The sequence below is a fragment of the Nomascus leucogenys genome, chromosome 8 (genome assembly GCF_006542625.1).
Source record: "Nomascus leucogenys isolate Asia chromosome 8, Asia_NLE_v1, whole genome shotgun sequence".
Classification (NCBI taxonomy): Eukaryota; Metazoa; Chordata; class Mammalia; order Primates; family Hylobatidae; genus Nomascus; species Nomascus leucogenys.
The window spans coordinates 108,368,806-108,382,414 of NC_044388.1; the positions used below are offsets into that span (position 1 = coordinate 108,368,806).

At 59.4% G+C, this 13,609-nt stretch overlaps 1 protein-coding gene across 6 annotated transcripts in view; it reads left to right on the top strand.

The window, feature by feature from the left end:
- NTNG2 (netrin G2) overlaps window positions 1–9,077 on the top strand; it is an 81,248-nt gene extending 72,171 nt beyond the window's left edge. For 5 of the 6 annotated variants that reach the window (XM_030818079.1, XM_030818076.1, XM_030818078.1 and 2 more), the window contains 5 exons: window positions 207–275; window positions 1,979–2,080; window positions 3,661–3,828; window positions 5,446–5,580; window positions 6,414–9,077. In XM_030818079.1, the coding sequence (XP_030673939.1) occupies window positions 207–275; window positions 1,979–2,080; window positions 3,661–3,828; window positions 5,446–5,580; window positions 6,414–6,649 (710 nt within the window). In that variant the 3' untranslated portion in view covers window positions 6,650–9,077. The remainder of the gene's footprint in view (window positions 1–206; window positions 276–1,978; window positions 2,081–3,660; window positions 3,829–5,445; window positions 5,581–6,413) is intronic. The other variant, XM_030818081.1, reaches the window with a different exon arrangement.
- The last annotated feature ends 4,532 nt before the right edge of the window (window positions 9,078–13,609 follow it).

Genomic DNA, 13,609 nt, shown 5'->3' on the forward strand with positions numbered 1-13,609 from the left:
CCCTCCACAGGCTGCAATAGTGTAGATGCTGCCTCTAGTAGATTTGGACCCAGTTCCTTTGGCCAGTGTAGACACAGCCTCTCCTTATAGTGCTGCTGCTTCTAAGGGGCCTGTGGGGTGCGGGGCTGTGATGCCTCAGTATGTACCCAGCTTCCCTCAGCACCACCCCCTCGCATAACTTGGTTTCTTCTCTTCTTCCCCCCAAGAGTGGACCAGGCCATCTACGGCTGCCCCTCTCTCGAGCAGGTGGTCCCAGGTGGCCGCCCGTGCAGAAGGTATGGGGGCAAGGCCTGTGATGGGCCTGAGACCCCGGGGAAGTGCCCTCTTAGACTCATAGGCCCCTCCCTCTGTAGTGGAAGTAGCAGGTGTGCATGGTGGGGACCTGAGGTTGGAGGGGGGCCGCAGGAACGAACCGAGGGCACGGGTGTAGAATGTCGGTGCCTGGGGAGCTCTAGGGTACAGTGGTGAGGGAGTGGCCTGGTAGAGCAGGTCTACCAGCTCTGCCCCCAAACCTCACCTGCTTCGAGAAGTTCCATGTGGCACCCCCACGCCAAGCCCTTCCACCAGCACTCCCTCCGAGGGCTTCAGAGTCTGGTAGAGGCCCTGCCTCCCACGATAGGAACCCCCCCTCTCCAGCCGCCCTTGCTCACAGAACACCTGGGCAGTTGCTGGATCAGAGAGAGTCAGAGGCGGCTTCCTGCAGGAGCGGGGTCCAGGAGACCTCGGAGGGTGGACTGTGGCGGGTGAAGGGGGAAGGCGGCACATTCCAGGCCGCAGGGCCAGCCAGGGCAAAGGGGCAGTGGGATGGCAGGGAGCCTGACAAAGTGGAAAATGTGTGGGTTAAAGGAGGGAGGGCGGGGTCCTGGGAGACACTGACACCCTCCTGCTACATGGGCGGAGACACAGGGCTCATCTGTAGCCATAGACCTGCCAAGAAAACGCGCAGGCCTGCCCGACTCTCCAGAAGGGAAATTGTCCCTGGCCCCAGCTCACCAAGCCTGGGTGGGGAATTAGGGCCTGAGGTCTAGGGGACAGGTGAGCTGTTCCTTCCAGCTCACGTACGTGTTCAAATTTCCTCCAGCACCAGCTCTGAGCAGCGAGCAGGGCTTTGAGCGCCCTCTACTGGCAGGAAGCTCTGGCGCCGGAAGCGTGTTTAGAGAGGGTCCGAGGTTCGGTTCCTAGAAACCTGGAGGACCTGGGCCTGGTGTCCTCTGTGGTGATGGAGACAGAGCTGGCGGGAGCCATCGCTTCCCTACCCTGGGCCAACCAGGGCACCACAGACCCCCAGAGGGAAGCCAAGGCAGTGACGCCCCCGGGACAGTGACCTGCCTGCTCACCCACAGATAGGGCGCCGGGGTCCCGGTGGGATTCTGGGCAGTGGGAGGCAGGTGACGTCCGTGTTCCTGGCTTGACAGCACTTGCGAGTGGGACTCCAGGGACAGCGAAGGATTCAATTTGGCTGGAGCAGGAAGACTGTTTCAGAAAGGAAGGGAGATGCCAAAGTCCTTAAATGCCAGGTTTAGTCTCTGGGTTTGATGCTCCAGGAAGTTTGGAGAGGAGGTGGGGAGAGCAAGAGACGGGTGTGGTGTGCAACGCGATGTCAATCCATCTAAAAACAATTTGGCTTCCAAGAAGGCCTTAGCAGGGCGCGGGGGGTGTCAGGGGTTACAGAAGTCATTTGGAGGATTAATCCAGCCAGATGTATCCATGGTCTCAGAGAGGGGACCAAGGGCAGGGCTGATTTGCGAGCTCGGGACGTGCTGTTTCCTTCAGGAAGGGGCCCCACCTCCCTGGGCTCTTCGAGGAGAGGGGCTGTGTGATTTGAGGCCAGAGAGGCCTCTCCCTCCCTCACATCTGAGCAGGCGACAAGGCTGCCTGCCCTAGAGCTGGCCCAGGGCGGCTTGGAAGCCTTTGCTGGGCTCTTCCCTGGGCAGCGGGACCATGACAGACGAAAGAACCTGTTTCTCATCTCTCCAAGCTGTGGGCACCCCTGCCGCTGCCCCTGCCCCTGCCAAGGGCTACAGACTTTTCCAGCTCAAGCCCAAATCTCCTCAAGTGATGCCTATTGAAGAATTCCAAGGTAAGAGGATGGACCTGGGGCTCCATCAGCCCCCCTGACACCTGTTCCCCAATTGCCACTGGAAAAAGACGGTGCAGGACAGAGGACCGACGCCTGGCTCAGAAAACCCTCCTGGAGTAGCTGGGTCAAGGTTAAACTGAGTCTCTCTTCCCTACAGGCCTCCCTCCCCAAGGGAGCTAGGAGCAGGTATGAGTCAGAAGCCAACCTGGGCACAGTGGGCAGGCCACACAGCAGGCAGAGCAGATGCCAGAAATAGCCTGTCCCGGCTCCCCTGGGAGGTGTGACCCAGGGGCTCGCCTTGGTGAAGCAGAATCTGGGACACGCGGGTCACCAATGCTGCTCTTTGGGACACTTAGAGGATGCCTCACTTCCTCATTGTCTCTGGAGGGACAAAGTGAAGGAGGCAGGACCAGGTGGCCCACAGGTGGGAATGCCCACCGTCTCTCCTGGGCACAGGCTGCTTCTCCAGGGTCTCCCATGCTCTTGACCACTGGGTCAGTCCCTCCTTATCCCATCACAAAAGAGAAGCTGGGTCCTCTAGAGATACACAGATGGTGTTTCAAGAGGGTGGCTGGTGTCCTTCCTTGTTCGGGGGCAGCCACGTTGGCTTTCTTGCTGGAGGGTGGGTGGGTGGGTGGGTGAGTACTGTGTCCCTTCATAGGAACATCAAGGGATGACCCCCCATTCTTAGGGATGGTGACCTTCCTCACCAAATCCTCCATTGACAATGTGGGGTTCACCTCCAATCCCTGAGAGCCTTGTCCCGGGCAGTCACGTGCTTGTCTGGTCCTCGGAGTGGAGCTGATTAGGCAGAGGTCAGCCTGAGAACCACGTAGGGGTGGGGTGCAGGAGGCGGCAGGATATGGTGGTGGTGGTCCTTGGTATGAAACCATGTGCTTCCAGGAGCAGCAAGTCAGAAGCTGGGCCAGGACCAGGGGGAGGCTTGCAGGTTCCCAGGGCTCCTGCTTTAAAGTGGCACTCATTCTTAGCATCCTGCAAAACAACCAAACTTGCAGAAAGCTCAGGCTAATAAGAAAGGGTCTGGCAGGTGGGCGTTTTCCTCCCAACCATCTTCCAAAGCAGCATGGGCAGGAGCTCCTGGCCCATTGCATCTTGTCCAGCGTCCATCCATGCATTCATCCACCAGAGGATACCACGGTGAGCGCCGTGAACCCAGGCGCCGCCCTCCCCCAGTGCACAGCCAGGTGGCATGACCCTGCCCTCCTTGCATGAATCACTTTCTAATCACCCTGGCACGTGGGCATCCTTCAGCGAGCGCTTGGCCCTGGTGCCCAGCCAGGCATTAGCAGGTGCTGCCCACTGGCCTTCCCTGGTTCCCTGCCCACAGGGCCAGGTGGGAATCCCTGGGCTCAGCCTACCCAGGTTCTCCTCCGGGCTCAAAGCAGGGAAGCCTGTCTCTTCCTGAAGAGGGTCGGAGGCCTAGGGCACCTTCCGGTACCTTTTCCAAAGATGCCTTCCTTCCTCCATGCATGACCTGGGGTGAGTCCTTCCTCGCCCTGTGCCTCAGTTTCCCCGAATGCTCGCTGACCATTGGTATTTCTCCCACTTGGCCGGCCCAGACTGCGAATGCTACGGTCACTCCAACCGCTGCAGCTACATTGACTTCCTGAATGTGGTGACCTGTGTCAGCTGCAAGCACAACACTCGAGGTCAGCACTGCCAACACTGCCGGCTGGGCTACTACCGCAACGGCTCGGCAGAGCTGGACGATGAGAACGTCTGCATTGGTGAGAGGGAGCGGACATGGCACAGGGAACTTGCTGGAATGCGTGCAGGGTGCACTGCACTGCGAGGTGGCCTCTGGGGCCCCCTGCATCAGAATCACCTGGGGAGGCTGTGGGAATTCTCACTCCAGGGCCCACTCCAGCTAAGCATCTCTAAGGACAGAAAGCTCCAAAAGCTGCTCTATTAGTAACCTCCCCTTGCGGTTCTCCGGCAGGCACTGGAGTTGCAAAACTTACCAGTGGCCTTTCCCTCTCTGGGCAACTGGAGGGGACACTGACCCTTCCTGGTTCCAAAGAGCTGTGACTCTGGCAGGTGGCAGAGGCCACTGAGCATCTGTCTGGGGCTGCTGGGGCTGCTGGGGCGGGGGAGGCGGTCCCCCTCCACAGCTCCTTTCCAGAAAGGTGGAGGAGCAGCCTATCCCTCCTCCTGGGGGAGGGGGGGCCCAGTTGGGGGCCAAAAGATGGCCTTGCTGCGTGCATTTGGGCAAGTCCCTTCCCCTCCCTGGGCCTCAGCTTCCTCATTCATCAAATCGGGAGGCGGATCAGATCAAAGGTTTTCAGCTCTTTTTTTGTGGCTGAAGCTTTTCTTCAAACGCTTTACTAGACCAGGTCCAGCTATAAAGCTGCTCTTCACCCCTGGTGGGCACCCGCTCTGCTTTCTTCCAAGTCCTACTCAAGGACTGGCTTTGGGGTAGAGAAGGAAGTCCATCAGGGCCCTGGGCCTGGGCAAAGACCAAAGCCATGACCGCCAACCAAAACGCACCAGCCTGGAATGGTTGCCCCTGTCATCAGTAGAGGCCAGGTCTTGGCCCCAGGGGCTGTCCCCCAACCCTGCCCGGCCAGGCCCCCTGGGACACCATCGCCCATCCCCCACCCAGCAGGAGGCTCTGGCTGCACAGAGGAGGGGTTCCTGCAGAGCTGGAGCTGTCGGTCTGAATTATGGCGGCAGCTTTCGGATAATTCCATCAACTCTAAGCGATCAAAGCCGCTGACGTCACAGGGGGCCAGCTGCAGGGACAGGGCAGGGCCTTTGGATCCAATTAGAGGTGCCCCCACCCTGGCACCCTCCTCCTCTCCCTGGCTCTCCCTGCCTCCACCCCCAGACCCAGCACTGAGCTGCAAGGTTTCTCAGGGTGGAGGATATTCACCCTCTCCCACAGAGCCCCAAGGCAACCAACTGGGCCCACCCCGGGAGCAGGAATAGGCTGTTCCTCCACTCCCCTGGAAAGGAGCTATGGAGGGGGGCCACCCCCACAACACAGCAGCCCCAGACATGCTCAGTGTCGGAGTCATAGTTCTTTGGAGATGGGAAGGGTCAGCGACCTCTTTAGTTGCCCAGAGAGGGGAAGGGGCTGACCCAGGCCACACCAGTGCCAGGGCGGGGAAGGTGGGGCTGGGACATGTTTGATCCCAAGGAAGGAAGCCGGAGTCTTCTCTCCAGGCCTGGACACCCTGGGCAGTCCCCACCCGCCGTCCAGCCGCGGGCTCACGTGGACCCAGTGTGGGGAGCATCCCCTGGGGAGTGTGGAGATGCTCCCTGCGAGGCCGGAAGAGTGGGGGTCAGAGCAGACGGCGCCCACAGGTAGCCCTGACCGCGCGCCCGTGCCCGTGTCCGTCCAGAGTGTAACTGCAACCAGATAGGCTCCGTGCACGACCGGTGCAACGAGACCGGCTTCTGCGAGTGCCGCGAGGGCGCGGCGGGCCCCAAGTGCGACGACTGCCTCCCCACGCACTACTGGCGCCAAGGCTGCTACCGTGAGTGCGCGGCGGTCCCCCCCCGTGGGCGGGGCCTGCGGAAAGGGGGCGGGGCAGGCCCGAGGCAGTGGGCGGGGCCTAGTGGGACAGGGCAGGGGCTGTGGACTGGGCCTAGCAAGACGGGACAGGGCCGGGGAAGTGGGCGGGGCCTAGTGGGACGGGGAAGTGGCGGTGGGCGGGGCCTCGCGAGACGGAGCAGGGCCAGGGCAGTGAGTGGGGCCTAGTGAGAGCAGGGCAGGGTTGGGAAAGTTGGCGGGGGCCTGGTGAGATGGGGCAGAGCCGGGGGCGGTGGACGGGGCCTAGCGAGACGGAGTGGCAGGTGGGCGGGGACAGGATGCTGCTGGGGCCCGGGGTCGGGCCGAGGGGCGGGTCCAAGAGCTCGGGGCGGGGCCTGATGCGACCTGGGGCACGGTGGTGCCTGGTGGGAACTACTAGAAGGACCGAGCTGGGGTTGGTTGGAAAGGTATTTGCGAGGACAGAGGGAGGGAGGCTGCCCGAATCGGCGTTAGCCGGGGGCACAGGGTGAAAGGAGGCGCCAGGCGCATGGAACAGCACGTACACAGCTCTGGAGACTGCAGGCGCCTGAAGAACCGCACCGAGGCCAGTGGGGCGGGGAGAGAGGGGCAGCGGTGGGAGGCAGCTGGGGGCCAGATCTCGCCCGGGCGCCGTCACCCTCAGAGCGGGGACGTTTCGCACCTAGCGCGCCCGGAGCCTCCTACACCCCCGGCCCAGACGGCGCCCCCAGGAGCTCGCACACCCCGCTTCGCAGGAGCTCGGGGGTTGGGGGAGGGGACCGGGCCACGCCCCGTGCTGACCGCCCCCTCCGCCCGCAGCCAACGTGTGCGACGACGACCAGCTGCTGTGCCAGAACGGAGGCACCTGCCTGCAGAACCAGCGCTGCGCCTGCCCGCGCGGCTACACCGGCGTGCGCTGCGAGCAGCCCCGCTGCGACCCCGCCGACGATGACGGCGGTCTGGACTGCGACCGCGCACCCGGGGCCGCCCCGCGCCCCGCCACCCTGCTCGGCTGCCTGCTGCTGCTGGGGCTGGCCGCCTGCCTGGACCGCTGAGCCCCGCCCGGGGGACGCTGCCTGCACCCGGAGGCCGGAGGTCCCGGGGTCCCGGGATCCCGGGGCGGGGCCGGCGTCCGAGGCCGGGCGGCGAGAAGGGTGCGGCCGGAGCTGCTCCCAGGTGCTACTTAGCAGGGCCCCCCGCCCGGCCCGCGCTCCCGCCCGCACTGCCCTCCCCCCGCAGCAGGGGCGCCTTGGGACTCCGGTCCCGGCGCCTGCGATTTGGTTTCGTTTTTCTTTTGTATTATCCGCCGCCCAGTCCCTTTTTTGTCTTTCTGTCTCTTTTTTTTTTTTTTTTTCTGGCGGTGAGCCAGAGGGTCGGGAGAAACGCTGCTCGCCCCACACCCCGTCCTGCCTCCCACCACACTTGCACACACGGGACTGTGGCCGACGGCCCCTGGCCTGTGCCAGGCTCACGGGCGGCCGCGGACCCCGACCTCCAGTTGCCTACAGTTCCAGTCGCTGACTTGGTCCTTTTTTCTATCGTTTATTTTTCCTGCAACCCACCAGACCCCAGGCCTCACCGGAGGCCCGGTGACCGCGGAACTCACCGTCTGGGGGAGGAGGAGAGAAGGAAGGGGTGGGGGTCCTGGAAACTTCGTTCTGTAGAGAACTATTTTTGTTTGTATTCACTGTCCCCTGTAGGGGGGACGGGGCGGGAGCGCTGGTCACCGCGGGGGCCGATGGTGGAGAATCTGAGGAGTAAAGAGTTTGCTCACTGCTGCCTCCACGGCCTGTTTTCTTTCTGTGTTGGGGACGCTGGGCAGGTTTGGGGCGTAGAGAGGAATCCACAACAGAGCCTTAAAGAAACGGTTTCCCCATTGGGGCCACCATTTCCCTGGGCCTTTCTGTGGATTCCAACAGGCAGTCCCCCCCCCCTGCAGGCTTGGCTGGCAGAGTTCTCCACCCCGCGGCCAGGCTGCAGGTGCCCCACCTGTTAGGAGCCTCCCCACACTGAGAGGCTGTCTCCCTCCTTTCCCAAAAAAGAAATCCGGAGTGTATTGGCCCTTTTCTACAGAAGTCCAGGGGAAATGACTCAGGGAGAATCCTAGTAGAGGTTGAATCCAATGCTCTGATTTATACTCTGTCTCGATGGCTACCTCCGATGGATGTGTCATCTCAGACCTGTTGCAGCCGGAGTCTCAAGTCCAGTATCAGATGAAGGTGAACCCACAATTTGGCCACCACCTCCTTCCAGAGTTTCAGATGGCCAGGTGGGCAGAGGCGGGAAGTGCAGAGACCCCAGGCGTGCCGGCCCTGTCCTCCCTACCTTCTCAAGATTAGGGAGGGATGCTGGAGGGGACGGGGCAGCTTGGGAGTGATGAGAGGAAGCTCCTAGATTCGGGGCTCATCCCCTGGGGCCTCTGCTTCGGAGGATCCAGCAGTTCTCCCAGCCCCGATTGGTGTCTCCAGCCCTGGGGCCACACTTCCCCCTCGGTCCAGCCTACTGTCCACCTATGTTTATTTCAGAGCAGTCCCGGGGGTCCGGTCCTGGTTGCTAACTGCTCCCACTGCTCCACCTGCAGGTGCTCCCAGCACTGGCTTCTGCCACCACACCTGTTCTTTCCTGGCTGCGAGGTTTAGACCTGGGTCCTTCCCTTGAGTCACCAAAGCTAAGCTAAGACCAAGTGGAACAAACTTGGCTTTGGGGACAGCAGGAGATTACAACACAGAAAAGGAGGGGGAGGTACAACGGGACACTGCATAGGACTCACAGCGTCCCGAGCCCACACACCAGCCCCTCCTGGCCTCCTCTCTCTGCTCCCACCCCCAGCACCCTGCTGACCCGGAAGTGCCTTCTGCCAGGCCCTGCATCCTCCTGCAGCTGGCCCATCTCTACCCTCACGTTCTTCCTTATGCACAGAACCCCACTGCCTGGGACCCAAAGCGCCCAGATAAAATAAAACACCTCTGTGGGGCTTCTTGTGGATAGGAGTGGCCAGGGGACGCAGCTCTGGGCAGTGAGATGTAAGCAGGAGTGATGGGTGGGCTTCCAGAAAGTTCTTAAAAGTCATCCCTTCCTCCACGCCCCACAAAGCCTCAGCTGTCCAAGTTTGTGGCTCTGGTTTTTCTCTCTCATCCCTCCCTCTGCTCTTCACTCAGCAGGATGGGGAAGGAGCCTTCCTGAGACACTGAGCATAAGAGTGTCATCCTCGGGACAGTGAAGGGTGGAGCTGGGGGTGGAAGTTGCAGAGCCTGGGACACCTGCCTTGGCTGCAACCTCTGCACTGCTTTTATTTATCTACTAATTTTTATAGAGTTGAGGTCTCACTGTGTTGCCCAGGCTGGTCTCAAACTCCTAGGCTCAAGTGATCCTCCGGCCTCGGCCTCCCAAAGTGCTGAGATTACAGGCGTGAGTCACCGCACCGCCTGCCTGTCTTACTGTGTGAGAAAAAAAATAAACGTTGATGTGATTAAAACACTAGAATTTGGGTTTTCTGTTCCATGCACACTTTCCAAGTTCTTGGCCCTCCCTGATTGGCATCCAGGCCCCCTGAGTCCTCTAAGGCCAGAGAGAGACTGAAACCCACCCTTCCTTGGCCACAGCCCCCTGTGGTGACCCTCAAGTCACTAGGAAGAGGACTGTCCATGACTCAGGCCGAGGAGTCCACCTCTGTCCAGAACAGGACTGCCCCTGCCTTCCAGTGAGCACAGGGCAGCCGAGCAGAACTCACCCCAGAGAAACAGCAGCGCTGGCCGAAGTCAGTAAACAGCAGGTGCTTCCTCCTAGTCATCAAGATGATAAAAATATCACCTAGAGGCAGAACTTGAGACAGGGACAGCAGGGCCCAGCCCCAGTGGCCAGCCCTGGCCAGATCCATGAGGCTGGGGGCCCTGGCGCGTCAATGACATCCCAGCACTGTTCTTGTCTGGAGGCAAGTGGGCCACCCTCTGTCAGGCACCAGTGCCAGGCTGGCATGGGGGCTGCAGTAGAAGCCCCTGGTGCAGAAGGTGGGCGGCTGAGGGCTGTGAAGAGGCCCACACGGTGGTGCAGAGGGCATGCCTCTTTATGTCACCCTGGGTGTGTCCCCGAACACCCTCGAGGGGTCTGGGAGGTGGGGGGCCTCTGTGGGCACTCACTCTGTCCTCCTTGACCTCCGTCAGCTGGGCCCACGCTGTGTCAGCTTTTCTGGCACCGGCCTGTGCATCCAGGGCCGGGGAGGTGGAGCTTGTTGTAAATCAGAGTGGCAGCCCCAGTCCCCGGGGACACACTCAGGCCCTGACCTCCCCGGAGGGCGGAGGGAATGTTGCCAGTGGCCATTTGGAAAAACTCTGACATCTTCCAGGCAGCAGGAGAAGGAGAAAACAAGGTCAGCAGAGCCCAAAGTCCTAGACCATCCTCTTCAAATGGCACACCCTTGTCCCCAGAGCTCATATTTTGACATCTGGTTCTGGGAGGTGAGGAGGAAAAGGCTCCCATTGTGCAGCTTGGACCATCATCACCGCATCCCCTGGGGTACTGCATTAACCCTCACCTGCACCCTAGGGCAAGGTTTTCAACCTTGGCACCATTGACCTTGGGGGCTGGGTAATTCGCCATGGCAGGGGGTGGGGGCTGCCCTGTGCACGTGGGATGTGCGGCAGTATCACTGGCTTCCGTGTGGCACTTCAGTGTGCCCCATCCCCAGTTGTTGCAACTCAAAGTGCCTCCAGTAATTGCCAAATTGGGAGCAAAATCGTCCTAGATTGAGACGCACTGCCTCAGGAGGCAAGGATCGTCATGCCCATTTTATAGAGGGTAAGTGGAGGCTGGGAGAGGCAAAGTCACTTGCCTGGGGTCACAGTTTATAAGGAGCAGAGGGGAGAATTGAACCCAGGGCTGCCTGACTCCAGAGCCCAGTGTTTCACTCCCAGGCCAGGCAGCCCTGGGCAGGCATTGGGCATCCACTCCCCGGCGGGCGGCCGCAGCTGCCCCCCACCTCCGTGCCTCCAGCTGCCTGCCTCCTTTGGTGCCCACAGCCAGGTCAGGCTGAGCAAGGAACCCTGGGGGGCCCAGCTTCATCTGAACCGCTCTGCTGTCGGGGAAACCCCTCCCCTGGCCCTCTGCGGCAGCGTGGCCTGTCCCCTGCCCCCACCCACTCCCCTAAATAAGCAGAATTGCTGCGTTGGCATTTCCTGCCCAGATCATGCCTTATGGTTACGAGGCATTTATGGGAGCCTGGGGAGCAGCCAGCAGCATCTCCTGGCAGACCTGAGCCAGCCTCCCTGTCTCCCCAGGGGCCTGGTCCATCCCGGCACATCCCAGCCAGAAGAGTTAAGGGAAAGGCCCCAGGAAGAAAAACATTACTTATTTTTCTGTTTAAATCACATGTCACAACTTGTAGGAAAGTTCGAAAATACAGGAAAGCAAAATCGTAATAATTTTTGTATTAAACTCACCCACAATTCTTCATCCAGAGCTAATAACTATTAATACTTTCTTTTTTTTTTTTTTTTTTTTTTTTTGAGACGGAGTCTCACTCTGTTGCCCTGGCTGGAGTGCAGTGGCACGATCTCGGTTCACCGCAACCTCCACCTCCTGGGCTCAAACCATCATCCCACCTCAGCCTCCGGAGTAGCGGGAACTACAGCTGTGCACCACCACGTCCAGCTAATTTTTCGTATTTTTGGTAGAGGCGGAGTTTTACTATGTTTTCCAGGCTAGTCTCAAATCCCTGGGCTCAAGCCATCCTCACTCCTCAGCCTTCCAAAGTGCTAGGATTACAGGTGTGAGCCACCACGCCCAGCGTAACTGTTCATGTTTTCTGATAGATACTTCTAGTGTTTTTCCATAAAATAAAACCCACACTCAGACATCGCCCCCCACCCCTGCATTTGCTAAGCCCTAGCACTGAGGCTGGACATGCCTTATTTCAAGGGTCCCTACAGTGATGCTGAGCGTGGGATCAATTAATATAATATGGTCGTCTTACAGCTCCACACACCAGGGCTCTGAAAGCGTCCTGGCCAGGGACCTTAGCCGCAAGCACCAAAAGAAAACACCAGGTGATTTAAGAGGCAGAGGAGATTATTTGAAGGATCACAGACCCCTTAGACACATGTCAGGAGAACAAGGTAAGAGTAGGGAAAGTGGGCCGCGCGGTGGCTCACACCTGTAATCCCAGCACTTTGGGAGGCCAAGGCAGGCGGATTACCTGAGTTCAGGAGTTCGAGACCAGCCTGGCCAACATGGCAAAAACTTGTCTCCACTAAAAATACAAAAATTAGCCAGGCGTGGTGGTGGGCACCTGTAATCCCAGATACTTGGGAGGCTGAGGCAGGAGAATCCCTTGAACCTGAGAGGCGGAGGTTACAGTGAGCCAAGATCGTGCCACTGCACTCCAATCTGGGCGACAAAGCAACATTCCGTCTCAAAAAAATAATAAAAATAAAAATAAAAACTAGCTGGGTGTGGTGGCAGACGCCTATAGTCCCCCCGACTCGGGAGGCTGAGGCAGGAGAATCCCTTGATCCCAGGAGATGGAGGTTGCAGTGAGCCGAGATCACGCCTCTATACTCCAGCCCGGGCAACAGAGCAAGACTCCGTCTCAAAAAAACAAACAACTGAGCTCGGTGGCTCATGCCTCTAATCCCAGCACTTTGAGAGGCTGAGGTGGGTGGATCACCTGAGGTTAGGAGTTCGAGACCAGCCTGACCAACATAGAGAAACCCCGTCTCTGCTAAAAATACAAAATCAGCTGGGCGTGGTGGTGCATGCCTGTAATCCCAGCTACTCAGGAAGCTGAGGCAGGAGAATCGCTTGAACCTGGGAGGCGGAGGTTGCAGTGAGCTGAGATTGTGCCACTGCACTCCAGCCTGGGCAACAAGAGCAAAACTCCGTCTCAAAAATAAACAAACAAAACAAAAAAGAGGAGGTAAAGTGGAGTCAGGAAGGGCACCCAGTATCCTGCCCAGGGTGGCTGGAGAGCCAGAGCCTCAGATGCTGCCCTGGGCACAGCCCTCACCCCCAGGGCTGCCCCCCGCTGGCCTCCCCACCACAGCCCCCACCACGCACCCGCACCCTCCAGTCCAGCATTTCCCACTCCAACGAGGGGTTGGCCTCTGTTTCCTCAACCAGAGGAAGAAAACAAAGAAGGAACGTCCACCGAGGAGCGGGTGTGTAAGTTGCCCGGGGTCGCACAGCCAGGAAGAGCCAGAGGCCAGGATTCAAATGCACTCTCTGGGGCAGGCCACATAGCCCCGCGCCTTTTTTTATTTTTATTTTCCCTTTATTTATGTGTTTATCTTATTTATTTTTAACAACAATGGCCTCATCGTATACACATCCTTCTTTAGCCTGCTATATAAAACTTAGCACTGTATCTAGACAATCAAAGGAGGTCTTTTAAAATAAAACAGAGGCCGGGCATGGTGGCTCATGCCTACAATCCCAGCACTTTGGGAGGCCAGGGTGGATGGATCACCTCAGGTCAGGAGTTCGAGACCAGCCTGGCCAACAAGGTGAAACCCCATCTCTACTAAAAATACAAAAATTAGCTGGGTGTGGTGGCAGGTGCCTGTAATCCCAGCTACTCCGGAGGCTGAGGCAGGAGAATCGTTTGAACCCGGGAGGCAGAGGTCACAGTGAGCCAAGATCGTGCCACTGCACTCCTCTGGGTGACAGAGGGAGACTCTGTCTCAAAAAAAACAAAGAGTAATGCAAAGCCCCACCTTTCATTTTTTGCCCAGCCTCTCACCCTCTTCCCCTCCCAGCCTGGGCCCGCTGGCAGTGGGACTCCGGCTCCCAGGGCAGGGGGTTGCCATGCGCCCTTCTGACACCTCAGGGTCTGGCCCAGTGCCTATGCTCTTGGTGGCACAGGAGACCTTGCTGTCCCGCAGGGGCGGCCAGGTGGAGGCACCTGCAGCCAAAGTGCTCCAGATGGCTTCCAGCCAGAGGCTCTCTCCCTGGATGATGGAGCAGGTGGCCCTTGGGACCCAGCCAGGAGTAGCTGGAGTGAGGCCCAGAGTCCTGGGAGCTCG